This window comes from Jaculus jaculus, chromosome 18 (genome assembly GCF_020740685.1).
Source record: "Jaculus jaculus isolate mJacJac1 chromosome 18, mJacJac1.mat.Y.cur, whole genome shotgun sequence".
NCBI classification, from domain to species: domain Eukaryota; kingdom Metazoa; phylum Chordata; class Mammalia; order Rodentia; family Dipodidae; genus Jaculus; species Jaculus jaculus.
Genome location: NC_059119.1, coordinates 49,991,541 through 50,009,352, shown reverse-complemented (window position 1 = coordinate 50,009,352; position 17,812 = coordinate 49,991,541). Strand labels below are relative to the sequence as shown.

The 17,812-nt window shown below is 48.0% G+C and overlaps 1 protein-coding gene across 4 annotated transcripts in view; it reads right to left on the bottom strand.

Annotated features, from left to right (window-relative positions):
* Thada (THADA armadillo repeat containing) overlaps positions 1 to 17,812 on the bottom strand; it is a 343,908-nt gene that overhangs the window by 41,508 nt on the left and 284,588 nt on the right. For all 4 annotated transcript variants that reach the window (XM_045137566.1, XM_045137568.1, XM_045137567.1 and 1 more), the window contains 5 exons: positions 11,296 to 11,669; positions 10,217 to 10,335; positions 9,825 to 9,897; positions 6,738 to 6,891; positions 2,839 to 2,970 (listed from right to left, as the gene is read on the bottom strand). In XM_045137566.1, coding sequence (XP_044993501.1) covers positions 2,839 to 2,970; positions 6,738 to 6,891; positions 9,825 to 9,897; positions 10,217 to 10,335; positions 11,296 to 11,669 — 852 coding nt within the window. The remainder of the gene's footprint in view (positions 1 to 2,838; positions 2,971 to 6,737; positions 6,892 to 9,824; positions 9,898 to 10,216; positions 10,336 to 11,295; positions 11,670 to 17,812) is intronic.

Below are 17,812 nucleotides of genomic sequence, written 5' to 3'. Positions count from 1 at the left end.
TAACTCTCAGTGCGCAGCAAGCTTGATTCTAAAGGAGAGAGAGAGCGGGGCGTGATGGCGCATGCCTTTAATCCCAGCACTTGGGAGGCAGAGGTAGGAGGATCGCCATTTGTTCAAGAAACCAAAAAAAAAAAAAGGAGAAAGAGCTGTGCTTTATGCTGAAGAAAATTACGCTGAGCGGCACAGTGTTGTACAACGGTTTCGGTATTTGGGTCGTGAAGCAGGAGGACCAGGAGTTCAAGGTCATTCCCAGTTACATGTTGAATTGGAGGCCAATGTGTTACAAGAAATGGAACCCTGTTTCAAAAAACAAACAAAAAACTCTAAAAAACAAACAGAAAGCCAACCTCCATGATGACGGCTCCAGCGTCACGAAGCAGAACAGAGAGCACGCAGGGGACGTCACCTAGTCCGCAGGAGGGCCATCACCACGCCAAGCTCTCTGAATTACAGGACTCGGTGATGAATTTGATGTTTTGGATACAAAATACAAATAACCACTCAAAATAAGTTGTTTTGTTTGAGAAAGGGTCTTATAGCCCAGGCTGGCCTTGAACTAACAGGATTCTCCAATTTCAGCCTCCCAAGTGAGCTACCACACCCAGCTCAAGGTGAGTTAAAAAAAAAAAGATGAGAAGCCGGGCATGGTGGCGCACGTCTTTAATTCCAGCACTTGGGAGGCAGAGGTAGGAGGATCGCCGTGAGTTCGAGGCCACCCTGGGACTATACAGTGAATTCCAGGTTAGCCTGGGCTAGAGTAAAACCCTACATCAAAACAAAACAAAACAAAACAAAAAAAAAAAAAAGAGAGAGAGAAGGCAAGGTATTTTAGTAAAATTTAAGGAAAGAAGTAAAGAAGTCCCCCTTGGACTGAGTTGTTTTTTTTTTTAATCTTTCTTCCTTTCCCTTTCTTTAAAAAGACTTTTAAAACTACTTATTTTTAGAGAGACAGAGAGAGGCAGACAGAGAGAATGGGTTCATCAGGGTCTCCGGCCACTGAAAAAGAACTCCAGACACACGCACTACCTTGTGCACCTGGCTGGCTTTACGCCGATACTGGGGAATTGAACCTGCCTTGGTCCTTAGGTTTACAGGCAAGCGTCTTAACTGCTAAGCCATCTCTCCAGCCCTCTTTATGTGCAGCGAGAAAGAGAGATGTATACAGACAGAATGAGTATGAATGGGTGCACCAGGGCCTTTAGCTGTTGTAAACAAACTCCAGATGCATGTGCCACTTTGTGCATCTGGCTTTACGTGGGTGCTGAAGCATTGAACCTCAGTTATTAGACTTTGCAAGCAAGTGCCTTAACTGCTGAGCCATGTCTCCGGCCCTAAGTAATTTCTTGATAAACCAATCAGATGGTCTATCTATATTTACTGGGTTAGTCCTTTCTAGTTTTGTAATAAGGAATCTCTAAACATTTTATTTTGAAGTAATTTCAGGCACACAGAAAAGGATGCAATATGCTGACTCTGGGTAGCAGTTCTAAGCACGCAGGTGTGCTTTTCTGAACCCCTTGAAAGTAAGTTCAGTTCCAAGTGCTAGCTCCCCACGCCTTAATATTTCAGCATCAATGTCCCAAGAACAAAACACCCTTACAACACCACTGAGCAGGGCTGGGGAGATGGCCAAGTGGTTAAGGCGCTTGCCTGCAATGCCTAGTAACCCGGGTTCAACTCCCCAGGACCCACATACAGCCAGACACACAAAGTGGCACAAGCACCTGGAGGTCGTCTGCAATGGCTACAGGCCCTGGCATGCCCATTCTTGCTGTCTCTCTGTTTGCAGATAAATACATAAAACATCAAAACAAAACAAAAACCCCCCAAACCACTGAACAGTTATCCAATTTGGGAACTACAGTGCCAATTTCAATGTAACCCCAATATTCTGATGTGGTCTAACTTCTTGCCAGGCATTTATTCCCACCTAGGTGGAGTCTGGTGCAATAAGATTGTGCTTAGTTATTTTAGAATGTTTTCCCACTCCTCCTCTAACCTCTTTTGCTTTTTTGTTTTCTGAGGCAGGGTCTCATTCTGTACCTTTGGCTATCTTGGAGCCCAGGCTGGCTTTAAACTCTCAGGAATTTTCCTGCCTCTGCCTCCCAGGTGCTAAGGTTAGAGGCATGAGCCACTCCTACCTGCCTTTCAAATCCTTTTTATAGAACCAAGAACACATGGAGGATTTTTGTTGTTGTTTTTGTTTTTTTGAGGCATGTGAGTTCCAGGTGAGACTCTAGCCCAGTCTCACCTGGAATTCATTCTGTAGCCCAGACTGGCCTTAAACTACCACTGTGAGTATGAACCCCACATCTATCCATCTAGGTCTTCTGTTTTCTGCCTCACTCCTGCCTCTTAGGCTAATGTGGTTATCAAATAAGGAACAAAGGCATAGAGAGGTAAAATCCAACTTACACATGTGAAAACTCACGTAGGAACAAAATGACGGGTCTGTGATTACTGGCTTATGTAACCACACAATCAAGTCTTGGCCTTATTTAAAACAGACGACAATGTAACTATCAAAAGGCACTGCTTATTAAATTTCTACTCTTGAAAACAATTTTTATCTATGATTCTCTAAGCAGAGACCAGCAGAATATGGCTAGCAGATCATACCTAGGAAGCGGCTTGTTCGGTAAATAAAGTTTTATTGGAACACTGTTATGCCATTTAGTGATCTAGTGTGTCTATTTGCTTTCCCATTAAATGGAAGAGCTAAGAAAGAGGCTGAATGGTCAGCAAAACCTAAAATATTCCCTGTTTGGTTTCTTTTAGAAAATTGCCACCTCTAGTCTTGGAGCACTAAGGCATTTCAGAAGAACAAGCACCACGTACCTGTTGACTGGCAAGTATTTGCTTGTGACATGGCTGTTGTCACAGTCTCCGTGGCTGCATCTCTGACAGCTTGCTCCTCACTCTGCAGGAGGGTGAGGACACACTTCCAGAGAGCAAGTGTGTCCTGCAACTCTGTGAGGAAGACAGAAGGAATTCATGTCATCTCCAAGGACAGTGACAGGCAGACGGCAATACTGCTTCAACCCCACGGTGGAGGAGGGCACCCTTGAATAGGAAATAGCCACTCCTTTCCTCCTGGGCACTGAGAGACAGTGGGGTGTCAGACCAACACTGAAGCAGACAGGGCTTCAAGGGGTGGCTTGGAAATGTCTTTTTTAGGGCTGGGAGCAGGCTTTCTGGAGGCAAGGTGCTGCCGGGCTGACAAAGGGCCTGGCCCAGCTCTCTCTAATGAGGTGAGTTGTTTTTTTTTGTTTGTTTGTTTGTTTGTTTTTTCAGGTGGGTCTTGCTCTCACCAGGTTTATCTGGAATTCACTATATACAAGTCTCAGACTGGCCTCCTTGTATGCATAGTGATCCTACCTCCTCTGGAATGCTGGTATGAAAGGCGTGCACCACCATGCCTGGCCAATGGGATGATTGTTTTTTTTTTCTTTTTTTTTCTGAGGTAGGGTCTCACTCTGGCCCAGGCTGACCTGGAATTCACTATGTAGTCTCAGGGTGGCCTTGAACCCACAGTGATCCTCCCACCTCTGTCTCCCAAGAGCTGGGATTAAAAGTGTGCGGCACCACACCCACCAATGGGATGATTTTTAAGGATGAAACTTTATGTATGAGGCCAGCCTGGGCTACACAGGGAGTTCAAGGCCAACCTGGGCAATATGGTGAGCTCCCTCTTCAATAAAACTCAAAAAGTGTTTTGTAGAAACTAGACCTGGGTATGTTTGAGTGACTGGGAGATCTTATCAATTCTGGAAGCTAAGCATCAATCAGTATATGCTTTGAAGGCAAGAATCAAAATAGAGGCAGGCCTATGAGAAAGGGACCAGTCTGTGTCACAGGCCTCTAGGATGTACGTTTTGGTGCCATTAGCCCAGGCACTGATTCTGCATGCCAGCCCGTGCTAGATACTGCTGCGGACAAACAGAAAGGCAGTGTCTTCTCTGAGAACTCGCAAGGAACCCAGAACACAGGCAGCGGGTAGTGGAGAAAACCGAGAGAGGGAGGCTGAGGCTTCCACGGGGAAAGACCTCAGTGGGCCGGAGGACAGGGACAAGGAGCAGACCTCACACTGGCTTCCTTGCATACAGGGTGGGCAGAGACCCGTGGAGGGCCTCACTGGGGCCGTGGCACGCTACCACCCTGCTCTTTCAGCGGGGCCCTGTCCTGTCGTAAGAACCTCCCACTCTTTGTCAACAGCTCCGTTTGGACCAGAGAATCCATCTTGTTTGCCCTCCCGATATATATATATATATATATATTTTTTGGTTTTTCAAGATAAGGTCTCGCTGTAGCCCAGGCTGACCTGGAATTCACTATGCAGTCTCAGGGGGGCCTTGAACTCATGGCGATCCTCCTACCTCTGCCTCCTGAGTGCTGGGATTAAAGGGGTGCGCCACACCTGGATTTTCCCCTTTCTTAAGTTTTCTCAGTAATGTGGTTCCGATGGTTAATCTTAACTGTCAACTTGATTGAATCTAGAGTCATTTGGTGACAAATCTCTGGGCATGTCTGTGAGGTTCTTTCTAGACTAGGTTAACTGAGGTGGGAGGATCCATCCCTAACTGCGGGTGCTATCACACCACAGGCTGGGGTCCTGACTGAAGAGAAAGGAGAAAGCTAGCTGAGCATCCTAAGGGAGCAGTCACAATCACAGGAGGGTACCTAGGGAAGTCACTGAAAAGAAGTGAAATGACAGCAAGGAAGTGTTAGTTTCTCAGACAGATTCATCGATGGAGCACTGCACAGGTCCCAATTCAGTCCCCAACACTTACATCTGAATCTCACCACCTGAGAGACAATTCTTTCATTTACCTCGTGTATTATTGCTTTCTGGTTGCTGTGAGCAAAATAACTGACAAGAGCAACTTGTCGGGAGGGTGTGTTTCGGTTTACAGTTCCAGGCCACCTGCAGCATGGCAGGGAAGGATGCCAGCAGAAGCTCAAGGCAGCTGCCCCCACTCAGCTCACAGTGAGCAGCAAGGAGGCCATGTTGCCGCCCAGCCAGCTTGCTCCTTTGTACACAGCCCAGGACCCTGCCCACAGTTAAGGTGGTCTTCTGTCTCAACTGACCTAGTCAGGATAATCCCTCACAGGCAAGCCAGAGGCTAACCTAATCTACATGATCCCTCACAGGCCTGTCCAGAGGCTAGTTTCCTAGGTGACTTTAGATCCTGTTAACTTGACAATCAATATAAACCATCATACCTTAGATCTGTCTCTACAACTGTACTGGAAGCTCCTTGGGACAGAGCATGATAATATGGGTTTAAACATAGAGAAAGAGGGCAGGCCTAAAGCATGTCTTTATGTCCCTGGTCCAGGTGGCGCACACCTTTAATCCCAGCACTCGGGAGGCAGAGGCAGGAGGATCGCCGTGAGCTCAAGGCCACCCTGAGACTCCATAGTGAATTCCAGGTCAGCCTGAGCTGCAGCGAGACCCTACCTCACAAAACCAACTCCCGACAAAAAACCAAAACTATGTTTAAAATCAAAACAAAACCCAAAGCAACACAATTTAAAAAACAAATATATAAAATCCTATTGTTTTTCAATTTCTGAGGATTTCCTCAAGGTTGGTTTTCCTCAACATCATGGGCTTGAGGCACAGGGAGCAGCAGTGAGGCAAGAGACAAAGAAGTGAGGAGACTGGCTCAGAGCTGCATAGCACTGGTCTTCAAAATGTCTCTTCAATGTTCCTAGAACAGTGAACTTCAAGTAATTTCAATAAAAAGAACCAGTAGCCTATCCAGTGATTTCAGACACAAGTCTGGCATTCATCCCTGACCCTTTCTTAACCTTAGCACTAGGAAGTCCTGGGGCGTGGACTGCCTCAGTGTCTTTAAGGCTGTCCTTTCTGCCTCCTTGAAAGAAGGTCGGCTGGGCTGAGTCTTGAGAGGCAAATAAAGGTCAGTCAGCAGGGCTCTGATTATGGAGAACTGTTCCCTACAGATGGAAATGGGTCAGAGCGGGGAGTGGTGACGGTGAAGCGATGAGGAGGGTCTGGGGTGGAAGAGGGGGGCCAGGGAGCCAGGGTAAAGGACTTCCAGGTTAAGCTGAACTATGAGACCCACTCAAATGTTATAGCAACCAAGTGCAGAGGGCCCTGCCCTGATCCCAGTACTGGAGAAGCTAAGGCAGGAGGATGAGCTGGCTTTCGAGGCCAGTCTGGCTACACAGCAATACCTCTCATTCTACCCCAGTACCACCAAAAGGAGGAAAAAAGGTTGTTACAGTGGATGACTGAAGTGATCAGATGTGTAGTGTAGAAAGACTAAAGGCTCAGAGGCTCTCTGGAAAGTGTCAAGAATGGCTTGGGTAACACTGAAAGAGTAGAGGCAGGAGTCTTGGTGAGAAATGACCAGTAAGAGTTAGTTCTCAGTGGTCGAGCAGAATACCCTAGAAAGATGTCAAAGCATGATATATGCAGCTGCTTCTCATTTTTTCTTTTCTAAGCCTGGAAAAATTATCTCTTTTTGCTGATAATATTTTTTATTTATATTTATTTACTTGAAAGAGGGAGAAGGAGAAAGAGACAATGAGAATGGGCATGCCAGGGCCTCTACTACTGGAAAGGAACTCCAGAAGCATGTGCCACTTTGTGCATCTGGCTTACGTGGGTCCTAGGGACTCAAGCCTGGGTCTTTTGGCTTTGCAGGCAAGTGCCTTCACCACCATGGCATCCCTCCAGCCCTCTCTGTGCTCTTAGTACGGACACTTACCCAGCACCGGGCGGGGCTTGGTGAGGAACAGTGGTGTGGTACTGGTGAGGACTTCAGCGACAGCCAGCCTGGACTCGGAGGGAAGGTGGTCTGCACAGGACCAGATGACCAGCTGGACCCACTGCTTCAGCTCGGGGACTATGGAGTCCTGGCTCTGTGAACACAGAAGATGCCCATCAGCGATTCTGACCGTGCTGCCACGGGCTGAGATGGACAGAGATATACCCAGCTGTCAGCGCTTAAATTGAGCAGGACCAAACTTTTCTTTTTCTCTTTTTCCCACTTTCTTACCCCAACAAGGGGGAATTAAAGAAGCGCAAGGAAGTAAATCTGCCTTGTCTTTTGGGGCTATGGAGTCACTATAGTAGAGAGCAAGTTTCTTGAGTGGTGTCTGATGCATATCAATTATCACAACACTGATATACACAAGACCAAAGTTGTGGACGTGACTGCGGCAGTAAGTAATAAACTGGTCCCCAGTGACTAGATATTTTTCCTGTTTTTATAAGAGCAAGATTTTTGGCTAGGTGTAGGGGCACCCGGCAGAGACTTCATTTCCTCGCCTCCCCTGACTGGGAGAAACACGAGGCCCCTTCTAAAGGCCATCACTGCAAGTGGCATCCGTGTACTTCCAGGCTGTGCCTGCGCAAACGTCCCGACCGTCACTGACGGGGTCTCTTCCTCCTGTGATCTGGGCATGCAGTGGTGGGAGCCACAGCGACCACTAGAAACTACAGGACAGAAGCCACACTGGAGATGCCAGATCCACGAGGCGGAAGGGCCTGGGGCCAAGGCCGCCAGCTACTACTGGATCTGTGGAGGACCGCTTCTGTGTGACACAAGCTCAGGGCTCCTAGTGTCCCCTGGCTGCTGAGGCAGGGTCTCACTGGAGCCCAGGCTGGCCTCGAACTCAAGGTAAGCCTCCCACTTTAGCCTCCTGAGTGGCTGGATTAACAGTCAGGAGGCACCATGACCAGCTTTATTATAATATTTGAAACAGCATTTTAGGCTGAGTGTGCTGGTACACACATGTAATCCCAGCACTTTGGAGGGTGAGGAAGGAGGATTGCCATGAGGAGTTTAAGGCCAGCCTAAGCTACCTGGCAAGACCCTGTCTCAAAACAAAACAAAACATCCTAACTGGTATTCTGTTTAAATCGAGCCGTGTAGTTTTCAACAGCAATGGCTCTTCCTGATCTAAATCTACATACCATACCATTCGCCCACTGAAAGTGGACAAGTCAATGGGATTTGCAGGTTCGCAGATATGTGCAGCCACCACCACTGTGATGTTTTGGTACCTTGCTTTAGCTTTTAAAAATGTCACCTGACACATCTGATTGTACCTGTGTATGGCATGCCAGATGGAGCTTGGTAAGCATGGGCACTGTGTTTGGATTCGGTGGAGTTCGAGCACTTTCTTCACCACAAGGAGAAACCCCGTGGCCTCTGGCTCTCCCGGAAGTACCGCCAGCCTACTTCCTCTCTCTGAGCATTTGCCTAACCCTGGGTATTACATGTTAGTAGCATCCTGCAATATATAAGTGGCTTCTTTCTCTTAGATTAATACTTTCTTTTCTTCTCTCCTTCCCTTCCTTCCATTTCTTTTTTTTTTTCCTCTTCCAGACAGACAGGGTCTCATGTAGCCCAGGCTGGCCTCAAACTTGACATGTAGAGAGGATGGCCTTGAACGCCTGATCGACTTCTGCCTCTACCTCCCACGTGCCTGTGATGACAGGCATATGCCACCACTCCAGGCAGACTAATCTTCCAGCTTCACCCACACTGCGGGACGGAGCAGGGCGCTGTCCCTTGAGGATAAGAGGACACTGTGGCGTGGTGGGCGCTGTAAGCACGCGTCCGCGCCCTTGCAGAGCGCCACGAGCTTGCGTGCAGGAAGGTGCGCTTGTCTTCAGTGGCTGGAAGGGAACATGGGGTGTCCCCTTCCATCACTCTTCTGTCCATTTTTCCTTGAGCCAGAGTCTCTTACTGATTCTGGAGCCTGTCAGATATATATATATATATATTTTTTGAGAGCCACCATGTCTCTGGTTATAGCCATGCCTGGCCAGGCTCCGCTGTTTATTTGGGAGGGTTCTCTCCAGCCTCCTCAGGCCCTCATCCTTGTACAGGAAGTGCTCGTATCCACTGAGACATCTCTCTAGTCTATTCCATTCCATTCCATTCCTCTTTATGGCCAAATAATAACCTATTCTGATTGACATTTGGTTCATTATTTGCTTACTTTTTCCTTTTCACTTTCTCTAGAAAGATGCTTAGCGCTCCACCATGCTTTACTGCCGTGGTTGAAAGGTTTCCTCCAAAAGTCAGCATGCTGAAACCAAACTGCTGCTTGTGACAGTGTCACCATGTGGATGGCTCTCGGAGATGTGGTAAAGTGTTGAGGGTGGAGCCTTCGTGGCAGAGATGGGTGGACTTCTAGAACCAGTCAGCCATCATCGGAGTGGCTCTGATGTAAGAGCGAACGCTGCCCTTCCGCGTTCTCTCGCCTCTCCTTCCCCCTCCCGTGCTCAGTTGTCACGCGAGGTGCGAGACCCTCTGTCCTATTATGAGACAGTGAGAAGGCTCTTGCCAGAAAGCCAACTCCCCAAAGCTTTGAAAACTATGAGGAATAAATTTCATTTTTTAAATGAAATACAGTCTTTAAGTCTTAGATATTCTGTTATAGTATCAGAAAACCATGCACCAAGAGACACTGACAACCAATGGAATTGTTCCTTTGATCACTATGAAGACTATGGAACTAAACTGAAGGTCTTCAGACTTTGAGGGCACTGCTAACCCCCAATGCACAAGGAAACTTAAGTTTTCCCTTTTATGTATTTCTCTATTGCTTTGTGAGTTTTCTCTCCCTACCATTTTCACTTATGCTTCACTTAAGTAGCATATTTGAGATATAAAAGCAATGGGAGAAGAACACTTTCAGATAAGAATGGTGTCTTAGGTAGACTTGTCAGGGTGTCCAGTGAGTACTGGCTTAGAACTCACTCAGTTTTTACAACTTAACCAGCCAGCAAATCAGAGGATGGAAACCCACACCACAGGACAGGCGCAGATGAGCCTCACCTCCTGACATGTCTGCACGAGGTAGGCAATCACTTTGGAGGCAAGTCTTAGAGCCACACTTTGGATTTCCGATCTGGAAAAAAAAAGAAAAATTCTGAAAAGGCAAAACCTAAACACCACCACATATAAACGCAATCAGTTTATGCACAGCTGTTTATGCAGACGGTCTGTAGCCAAGAGGATGTGACATCTCTACATCTTGGCTATGCAACTGCCTCCAGATAATAACTCTAGCTTATTGACATGGAACCCTGGCATCATCATCTTGCTAGCGTTCAGGACACAGATCCTAACCCAAGGCTGAGAAGGAAAGACGGGCAGGACTCAGAGCAGGCTCCCCCGCTGGATGACTGATGGGGTCACGCAGCCACCAAGCTTGCACTGGGACAAACCTGTCACTGGAAGCAATATCCATAGTCCAGATCAGGAACTGCTTTGGAGTCAAGTGGACACAGCGTTCTGTATGGGGAAGCCACTCACTGGGGTCCATACAATGGAGAATCTTCAAGACCTGTGAGTCAAATTGATGAACAAGAAAGAAAGACTCAGGAAAAATTCCCAAGATACTAAATGACAGTTATTTGTATTAATGAGGACAAGCGGGGGGGGGGGGGCTCTATCTTCAAAAGGCCCACATCTCCTACTGACCTCTTCCCCGGTTATCACCTTGGAAGCACCGCGGCAGGGCACAGCAACGACAAACCTGTGGCCCTTAGGAGCCTGCAATCAGAGCCAGATGGCTAGGTTCTAAGGCCAGTGCAGTTTTCTTTTTCAGTTTTTGGGGACAGAACCTCAGATCTCATGCATGCTGGGCAGGTACTCTACCAACACTCCCGTTTTTCGCTTTTTATTTTCAGACAGGGTCGAAGCTGCCCAGGACGGCCTTGAGCTCACTCTGTGGCCAGCGAGGCCTCGCACCTGTGACTCTACCGCCCAGGCCTGGAAGGAGCCGGGATGACGGATCTGAGCCACCAGGCCCAGCGAACCTTGTCCCTGCGTTAGGTGTCCCACATCACCATCTGCCCTAAATGAGCATGGGTCAAAAATGACGTTTTAGCGATGACGTTCAATCATCTGTTTCCTAGACATCCCACACCCTTGCCCTGCTGCTGGGTCTTCTTCCCTATCCCTGCCACGAGCATCACCCTGCTGCGGAGTCCTCCTTGGCGTTCACATCTGCTGAGGTGTGTCCTTCGATGGGCAGCTCAGCTGGCAGAGCACAGGGCCGAACGCCGCCTTAGTGCTGAATGCCTTTCGCTGCAGCACCGCCAGCGCCAATAGCTTCTGTGGTGCTTTTCTGTGCATGAAGCCACACCAAGTACCACAGGGTCCCTAGCCCTGGAACACTAATCGACTGCCTCCTGCTTCCAGGAAGCCCAGACCTGACCTTGCCTTCTTCATTTTACCCTCCTGGCGGCTCACCAGTGACTGGGGGTCCGGCAGGGCACTGCTGGCTCCTCAGAGATTTTACCTTGCAGAAGCATCCTGGGTGGCTCTCCTTCATTGCCAGCAGCAAGAGCTCCTCTCGCATACTTCCCAGCAGGGAAGGCAGCCCCTTCTCGCCCAACGCAGGGGCTGCTGCCCTTTCCAGCAGGGTGTCCAGGGTTAGCAAGCGCACCTCCGGAAAGGCAGACTGCAGAAGCCGGGAGAAGGAGACTGGAATGCTGCTCGCGGGACCCTCGGCCTCGGTCAGCATGGCCCACACTTCGGGGATGGCTAGTTTGGTGAGACTCTGCAGGTACTGGGGTAGGCCTGGCACCTTGAAGGTCCAGGGGAACCCTGTGATCAGCTCTGACTCTGTGATGAGCTCTCTTACATCTTCCCAAAAGTCAAGATGCTCCAGGACTAGAAAGAGAAAATGCAGAGGGAAAGAAAGAGGTAACTAACGTATCCAACTTCCCAAGAAAGGATGCAGGAGCATCAGAAGCTCCAAACAGACAGGGCCATCTCGGAAAATCTGCTCCAGGAGCCTCTCCTAACAATTCAATAAATACAAATCCAGTGACCTCCTGAGCCAGTAAAAAGTTCAAACTTTAGCCAGGCGTGGTGGCGCATGCTTTTAATCTGAGCACTCGGGAGGCAGAGGTAGGAGGACTGCCATGAGTTCAAGGTCACCCTGAGATGACAGAGTTAATTCCAGGTCAGCCTGGACCACAGTGAGACCCTACCTCGAAAAACCAAAAAAAAAAAAAAAAACAAACTTCAAACTTCCCTCAGTGCTCCCTAGAAGCTCTGGTTTGTACCCTAAAGTGACATAAAGCCTCCGAGACAGCTTATGCCACTGTTTTTACCTATGTTACAAAGCTCTTTTTGGAGTTTTCACTCACTGGCCTAATTCTGCCCTCTGGCCCTGTAGCCATCTGATTACCCACACTGTGCTGACTGACTTCAGAGAAGCGACACCCTACGTCCTTTCCTCCGTGATGGTATTCCCCTCCCCTCATGTTCCAGCTACAGTCTTAGGGGTGCCACCCTCTCTTATGGCACGGCCTGAAGAATGGTCGTGATCCGTCCGGCAGGGTTATGAACTTTCCCTGTTCTGGACACGAGGTGGCTGGAGATACTGTTGCTTCATGGAGGGGTCCAAAGCCCATCTCTCTTCACACAGCCTACTAAGGAGGACGAGCCACCTTTCTCCCACTTTACATTCAGTACTTAGGTTAAGACTAGTTTTTCTTGTTTGTTTTCGTCTCTTTTAAATTTTATCTACCTATTAAGTTTTATGGTCTGCCTTTTAGTTGAGATTTTTTTAAAAAAATTTTGGTTTTTGAGGTAGCTTAAGAAGTGGACTTTCAGAGGTGACTGGACCACGAAGGCTCTGTTCTGAATGAATGAATGTGGTGATTTCAGGAGTGGGTTAGTGAAAAGTTCAACCTTCTCCTGCTCATTTTTTTTTTTTTAATTTTTCTTTTTCGAGGTAGGGTCTCACTCTAGGCCAGGCTGACCTGGAGTTCACTATGGAGTTTCAGGGTGTCCTTGAACTCATGGCGATCCTCCCACCTCTGCCTCCCGTGTGCTGGGCCTAAAGGCGTGCGCCACCGCGCCTGGCTGTTGCTCTCCTTGATTTTCTGCATGTCTCTGGTCCTCCTACAAGGTCACAGCAACTCACTTTTGACTGCTGAGCCACAACTATGAGCTAAGTAAGTTTCAATTGTTTTAAATTTACTTGGATTGCAGCACTCTTGTTACTAAACAAACATGATGTGGTGGCGCACGCCTTTCATCCCAGCACCTGGGAGGCAGAGGTAGGAGGATTGCCTTGAGTCCAAGGCCACCCTGGGACTACTTAGTGAAATCCAGAACAGGCTGGACTAGAGCAAAACCCTACCTCAAAAATAAAAAAAGAAAAAGAAAAGACTGAGGTGATAACGCTGGAAGGATCTGGGGGTGGCTGTCTCAGGGGAAGAGTCCTGGGTACCTCCCAGAACCCGATTTGTCGCATAACGTATTTATTACCAAACAAGGCTGTGTGGCCTCAACTTCATAGAGATGTCCTAAATATTACAATCACATAATTACTAATGATGCTCATGGGGACAGGTAGAAGACAGAGACCTTCGGCAAGCGTCAGAGCCAGGCTGGGGCTTGTTTCCTGTCCCGCTCAAGTTCTGAGCTATTCATTAACCAGTGTTGTTTGAGTCTAGTCATTCATTCCTCAGTTATGAACATTTCTAACTATACTGCTCTGTCCACAGAGATTCATCAGCAAGAACCTGGGGCGCTTTACCACGTGCTTGCTTATACTCGGGTATCCCCATAGCAGTCCCGAAAAGCTGACAAGCTGATCTGGACATGACAAGCTGATCTGGACATGACAAGCTGATCTGGACATGGCAAGCTGATCTGGACATGGCAAGCTGATCTGGACATGACAAGCTGATCTGGACATGGCAAGCTGATCTGGACATGGCAAGCTGATCTGGACATGACAAGCTGATCTGATCTGGACATGGCACTTTAAGATACGAGGCCCTACTCACACTCTTCATTTCAACTCTGCTGACTTCTAGAGAACTGTCATAAACATGACAGAAATGCAAGCGAGTGGGTCCGGGGCTGGGAGACCCTCAACATCGAAGAACGCTTGCTGTCTAAGCGCCGGGGCTGGAGGGAGCCTGATCTGCCCTGAGTTCAATCCCTAGCGCCCAGCAAACGTCTGGACGTGGCCACGGGCCCCCACATCCCCAGTTATGTGGACAGTGGAGACCAGAGAATATCCTGTCTCAAGGAAATACATGGATGGACAACAGAGGAAGACACCTGACACTCTCCTCTGGCATTCGCACACATGTGAATGCATCCCATGCACATCATACCACACATACTATGCACACATATGTTTAGAAAAGAGTAACTTAGGCCCTGGGAAGATGGTTCAATGGTTAAAAGCACTTGCGTGCAAAGCCTGCCTGCTGACCTGGGTTCTATTCACCAATATGTATGCAAAGCCAGATACGCAAAGTGGCACAGGTATATGGAATTTGTTTACAGTGGCAAGAGGATCCTGTGCACCTATATACTTTTCTTCTCTTCCTTGGCTTGCAAATACATAAACAAACATGTCAAAAAATAATAAGCTAACATTCAGAAAACTTCTTTAAAATTAAAAGAGCCCACAGACTTGTAATAATGTGGAAATTAAAAATAGGAAATAATCCCGGCACTTGGGAGGCAGAGGTAGAAGGATAGCTGTGAGTTCAAGGCCACCCTGAGACTACATAGTGAATTCCAGGTCAGGCTGGGCTACAGTGAGAACCTACCTCAAAAAACAAAACAAGGCTTCCCTGCATGTGGGTGGGCGCTTTTATAAAAAAAAAAAAAAAAAAAAAAAGAAAGAAATATATTGCTGAAGGCTCCACGTGCTTGGGCTGCAAGGTCACTGAGAAGTCCTGCTGGAGCTGAGCTGAAAACCTCCTCTAAGTAGACCAGCTGACAGAAAGCTGGAAAAAAACTATGTTGCATTTAGCTCCATGGGAAAGAAATCACCACTGGAGATAAACAATAGTGGATACCACAAGCCTTAAATTTAGCCAGTCAGGCCAAATAAGCCAACAGGTGCAATAGTGGCATGTCTGTTATGGGGGAAACAAACTGCTCTCTAACTGGACTGGAGGCCCACTCTACGGGAGGGAATACATGCCTGGTACTGAACCTATAGTGGGGGAGGTCATGAGCCTTAGGGGTGTAACACCTGTTGGTATGTGGCTAAATGAATATATTTGTGTGGTAAGGAATCTGAACAAGGTTCAAAGATATTCTCTTCAAAATGTGATTCAGGGGCTGCTGAGCTGGCTCAGCAGTTAAGGCACTTGCCTTCAGAGCCTAATGACCCGAGTTCAATTCCCCTGTACCCACGTACAGCCAGATGAACAAACTGGCACATGCATCTAGAGTCTGTGTACAGTGGCTGGAGGCCCAGGGAAACCCATTCCCTCTGTGTCTCTCTCTTCTAGGTCTCTCTGCTTGTGAATAAACAAACAAACAAACACTAAAATAAAAGAAAATAGAGGCTGGAGAGATGGCATAGTGGTTTAGGCCCTTGCCTGCAAAGCCAAAGGACCCAGGTTTGATTCTCTAGTACCTATGTAGACTGAGATTTACAAGGTAGCACACACATCTGGAGTTCGTTTATAGTGGCTACAAGCCCTGGCGCGCCCATTCTCTTCCTCTCCCCCTATAAATAAATAATTAAAATTAAATAAAAAAAAGAAAATAATGCACCTAAGAACGTGATTCAGAGTCCGGCTGGTGGCACACATCGATCGTCCCAGCACCACAGAGCAGGAGAACGGTGAGTTTCAAGCCAGCTTGGCCACACGGGAGCATCCAAGCTCAAAGCACGGAACCACACAGAGCCCCCAACAAATGAGCAAAACCCAAGTCTCATCAAAACCAGAAAGAACTGTCTGGACTATTCTGTATAATTTAGGGGAATTTATTATTTAAAAGAGATGATCCAGGCAGTATGTACGGTCAGGTAGACCCCGGTGCTGGACACCAAGACCCAGAAGTTTCCTCTGGGAACTCAGAGAGGAACAACATCACTAAGAATGGGGGCATGAAGACACCACCCCAAATAAGAGAAAGGTGGGGAACTTGCTCAGAAAGGTCTCTGGAGCATGGGCACCTGGACCTACATTGCCAGTGCAGAGTTGGGGCTCCCTATGTCAAACTGAGCATGTATTAGGAACTGTGGGGGACAGCAAGATTAGGCACATAAAGGCCAATACACAGTAATACTAATAAGATACTCTAAAGGTTCCCTCCCCTCCCCATCCTTTTTTCTTTTCTTTCTCTTTTTGGGTTTTTTGAGGTAGGGTCTCACTCTAGTCCAGGCTAACCTAGAATTCACTATGTAGTCTCAGCGTGGCCTCAAAATCACTGCGATCCTCCTACCTCTGCCTCCCGAGTGCTAGGTTTAAAGGCGTGTGCCACCATGCCTGGCTCAAAATATTTTTATTTATTTATTTGAGAGTCAGACAGAGAAAGAGAGGAGAGAATGGGTGCACCAAGGCCTCTAGCTACTGCAAAAAAACTCAAGACACATGTGCCACCTTGTGTATCTGGTTCATGTGGGTTCCAGGGAAATTGAACCTGGGTCCTTTGGCTTTGTAGGCAAGCCCCTTAACCACTAAGCCATCTCTCGAGCCCTGTTCTGGATTTCTTTTAGGTTTCAGATGTGGTAGTGAATTAGAAAGACCAGGCTCTTACTCACGCAGAGGACCCTTGGGTGGTAACCCCCGAAATCAACTGCACTGTACCTCAGCACCAAGTGAGAGGATCTCTAGATAGAAGTGGAAGACTGGAGATAAGAGCGCCCAGCATTTGACACATGCACCTGTGTTGACTAACAGAGCAGCGTTGCTTGCCTCTTGTAAGATCGGTGGCTTTCCGTCCAGGGAGCATGTGACGTTCGTCTGGGGGCTTTAGGCCAACACTTATGTTTGGGGACACTTGCTCACATCTCTGCAGTGAGTCTCAGCAGTCTGATTTTAAAGTGACACAGTTATTCTAGTGCGCTTTCAGGACTCACGGCATCTGTTACTGTTTATTGAGTCTACGCTCCCTGCAGGAAGCCCAGGTGGCTTTGACCAGGATTCCTCCCTGGCAGAGCAGGACCGTCCTGCCATTCCAAGTGAGGCGCAAAATCGACACCAACAGGCGACGCTTGCTGTTGTTCCCACGCAGGCCTCTGTGTGCAGCACACCCAGGGCTTGGCACTGGCTCCTCGGAGAGAAGGTTGGCGGCCTTCTCTCGCAGGTGGCATGGTTTGAAATGGAACTTCCGTGTTTACTGTTATGGTTCTGATTGCCTCAGCTTTCTTCTTCTTTGGGAAACCAAGAGGTCCACCGAAAGAATCAAATCTCTGTTTAAAGGTCCCACTGTGTTTTCCCCTAAATTCGGATGACTTGCCGATCCGTTCTGTCTGGAGCTTTCTCTGGTCTTCCTCGTCGAAAAGGCTTCACGTTTTCCCTCCAGGGCAGCCGTCTCGGCCACCCAAGTATGCGTGACTGGTTCAGAACATCCCATCTGAATTCATCTTTGGAGGACTTTCTCCCCTTTCAGAGCAAGCATATGTCTGGCCTTCAGGAAGTGGCTTAGTGGCTAGATTCACGTGGAAGGACAGTACCACTCTACTGTGCTGTGCTCTGGCTCCATGGGCAAGTAATTCCCAATAGAATGTCACCAGGCCTGGCGGCTCATGCCTGTAATCTTAGCACTTGGGAGGTTAAGACAGAAGGATCGACACAAGTGGAGGTTCAACCTATACAGAGTGAGTTCTAGGCCAACCTGAGCTACAAGGTAAGACCCTGTCTTGTCCCGAAAGTCTAAAATCAAAATGTAGCGCACGTCCCCCCCCGCCCCGTTATCATCATTTAATAAGTGCCAGGCTGTCTTGTCACCAAAGACAGAGGAAGTGAAATGATAGGCCCTTTCTTTTGCATTGCTCGGGATTAAACCCAGGGTCTTGCACATACTAGACAGGT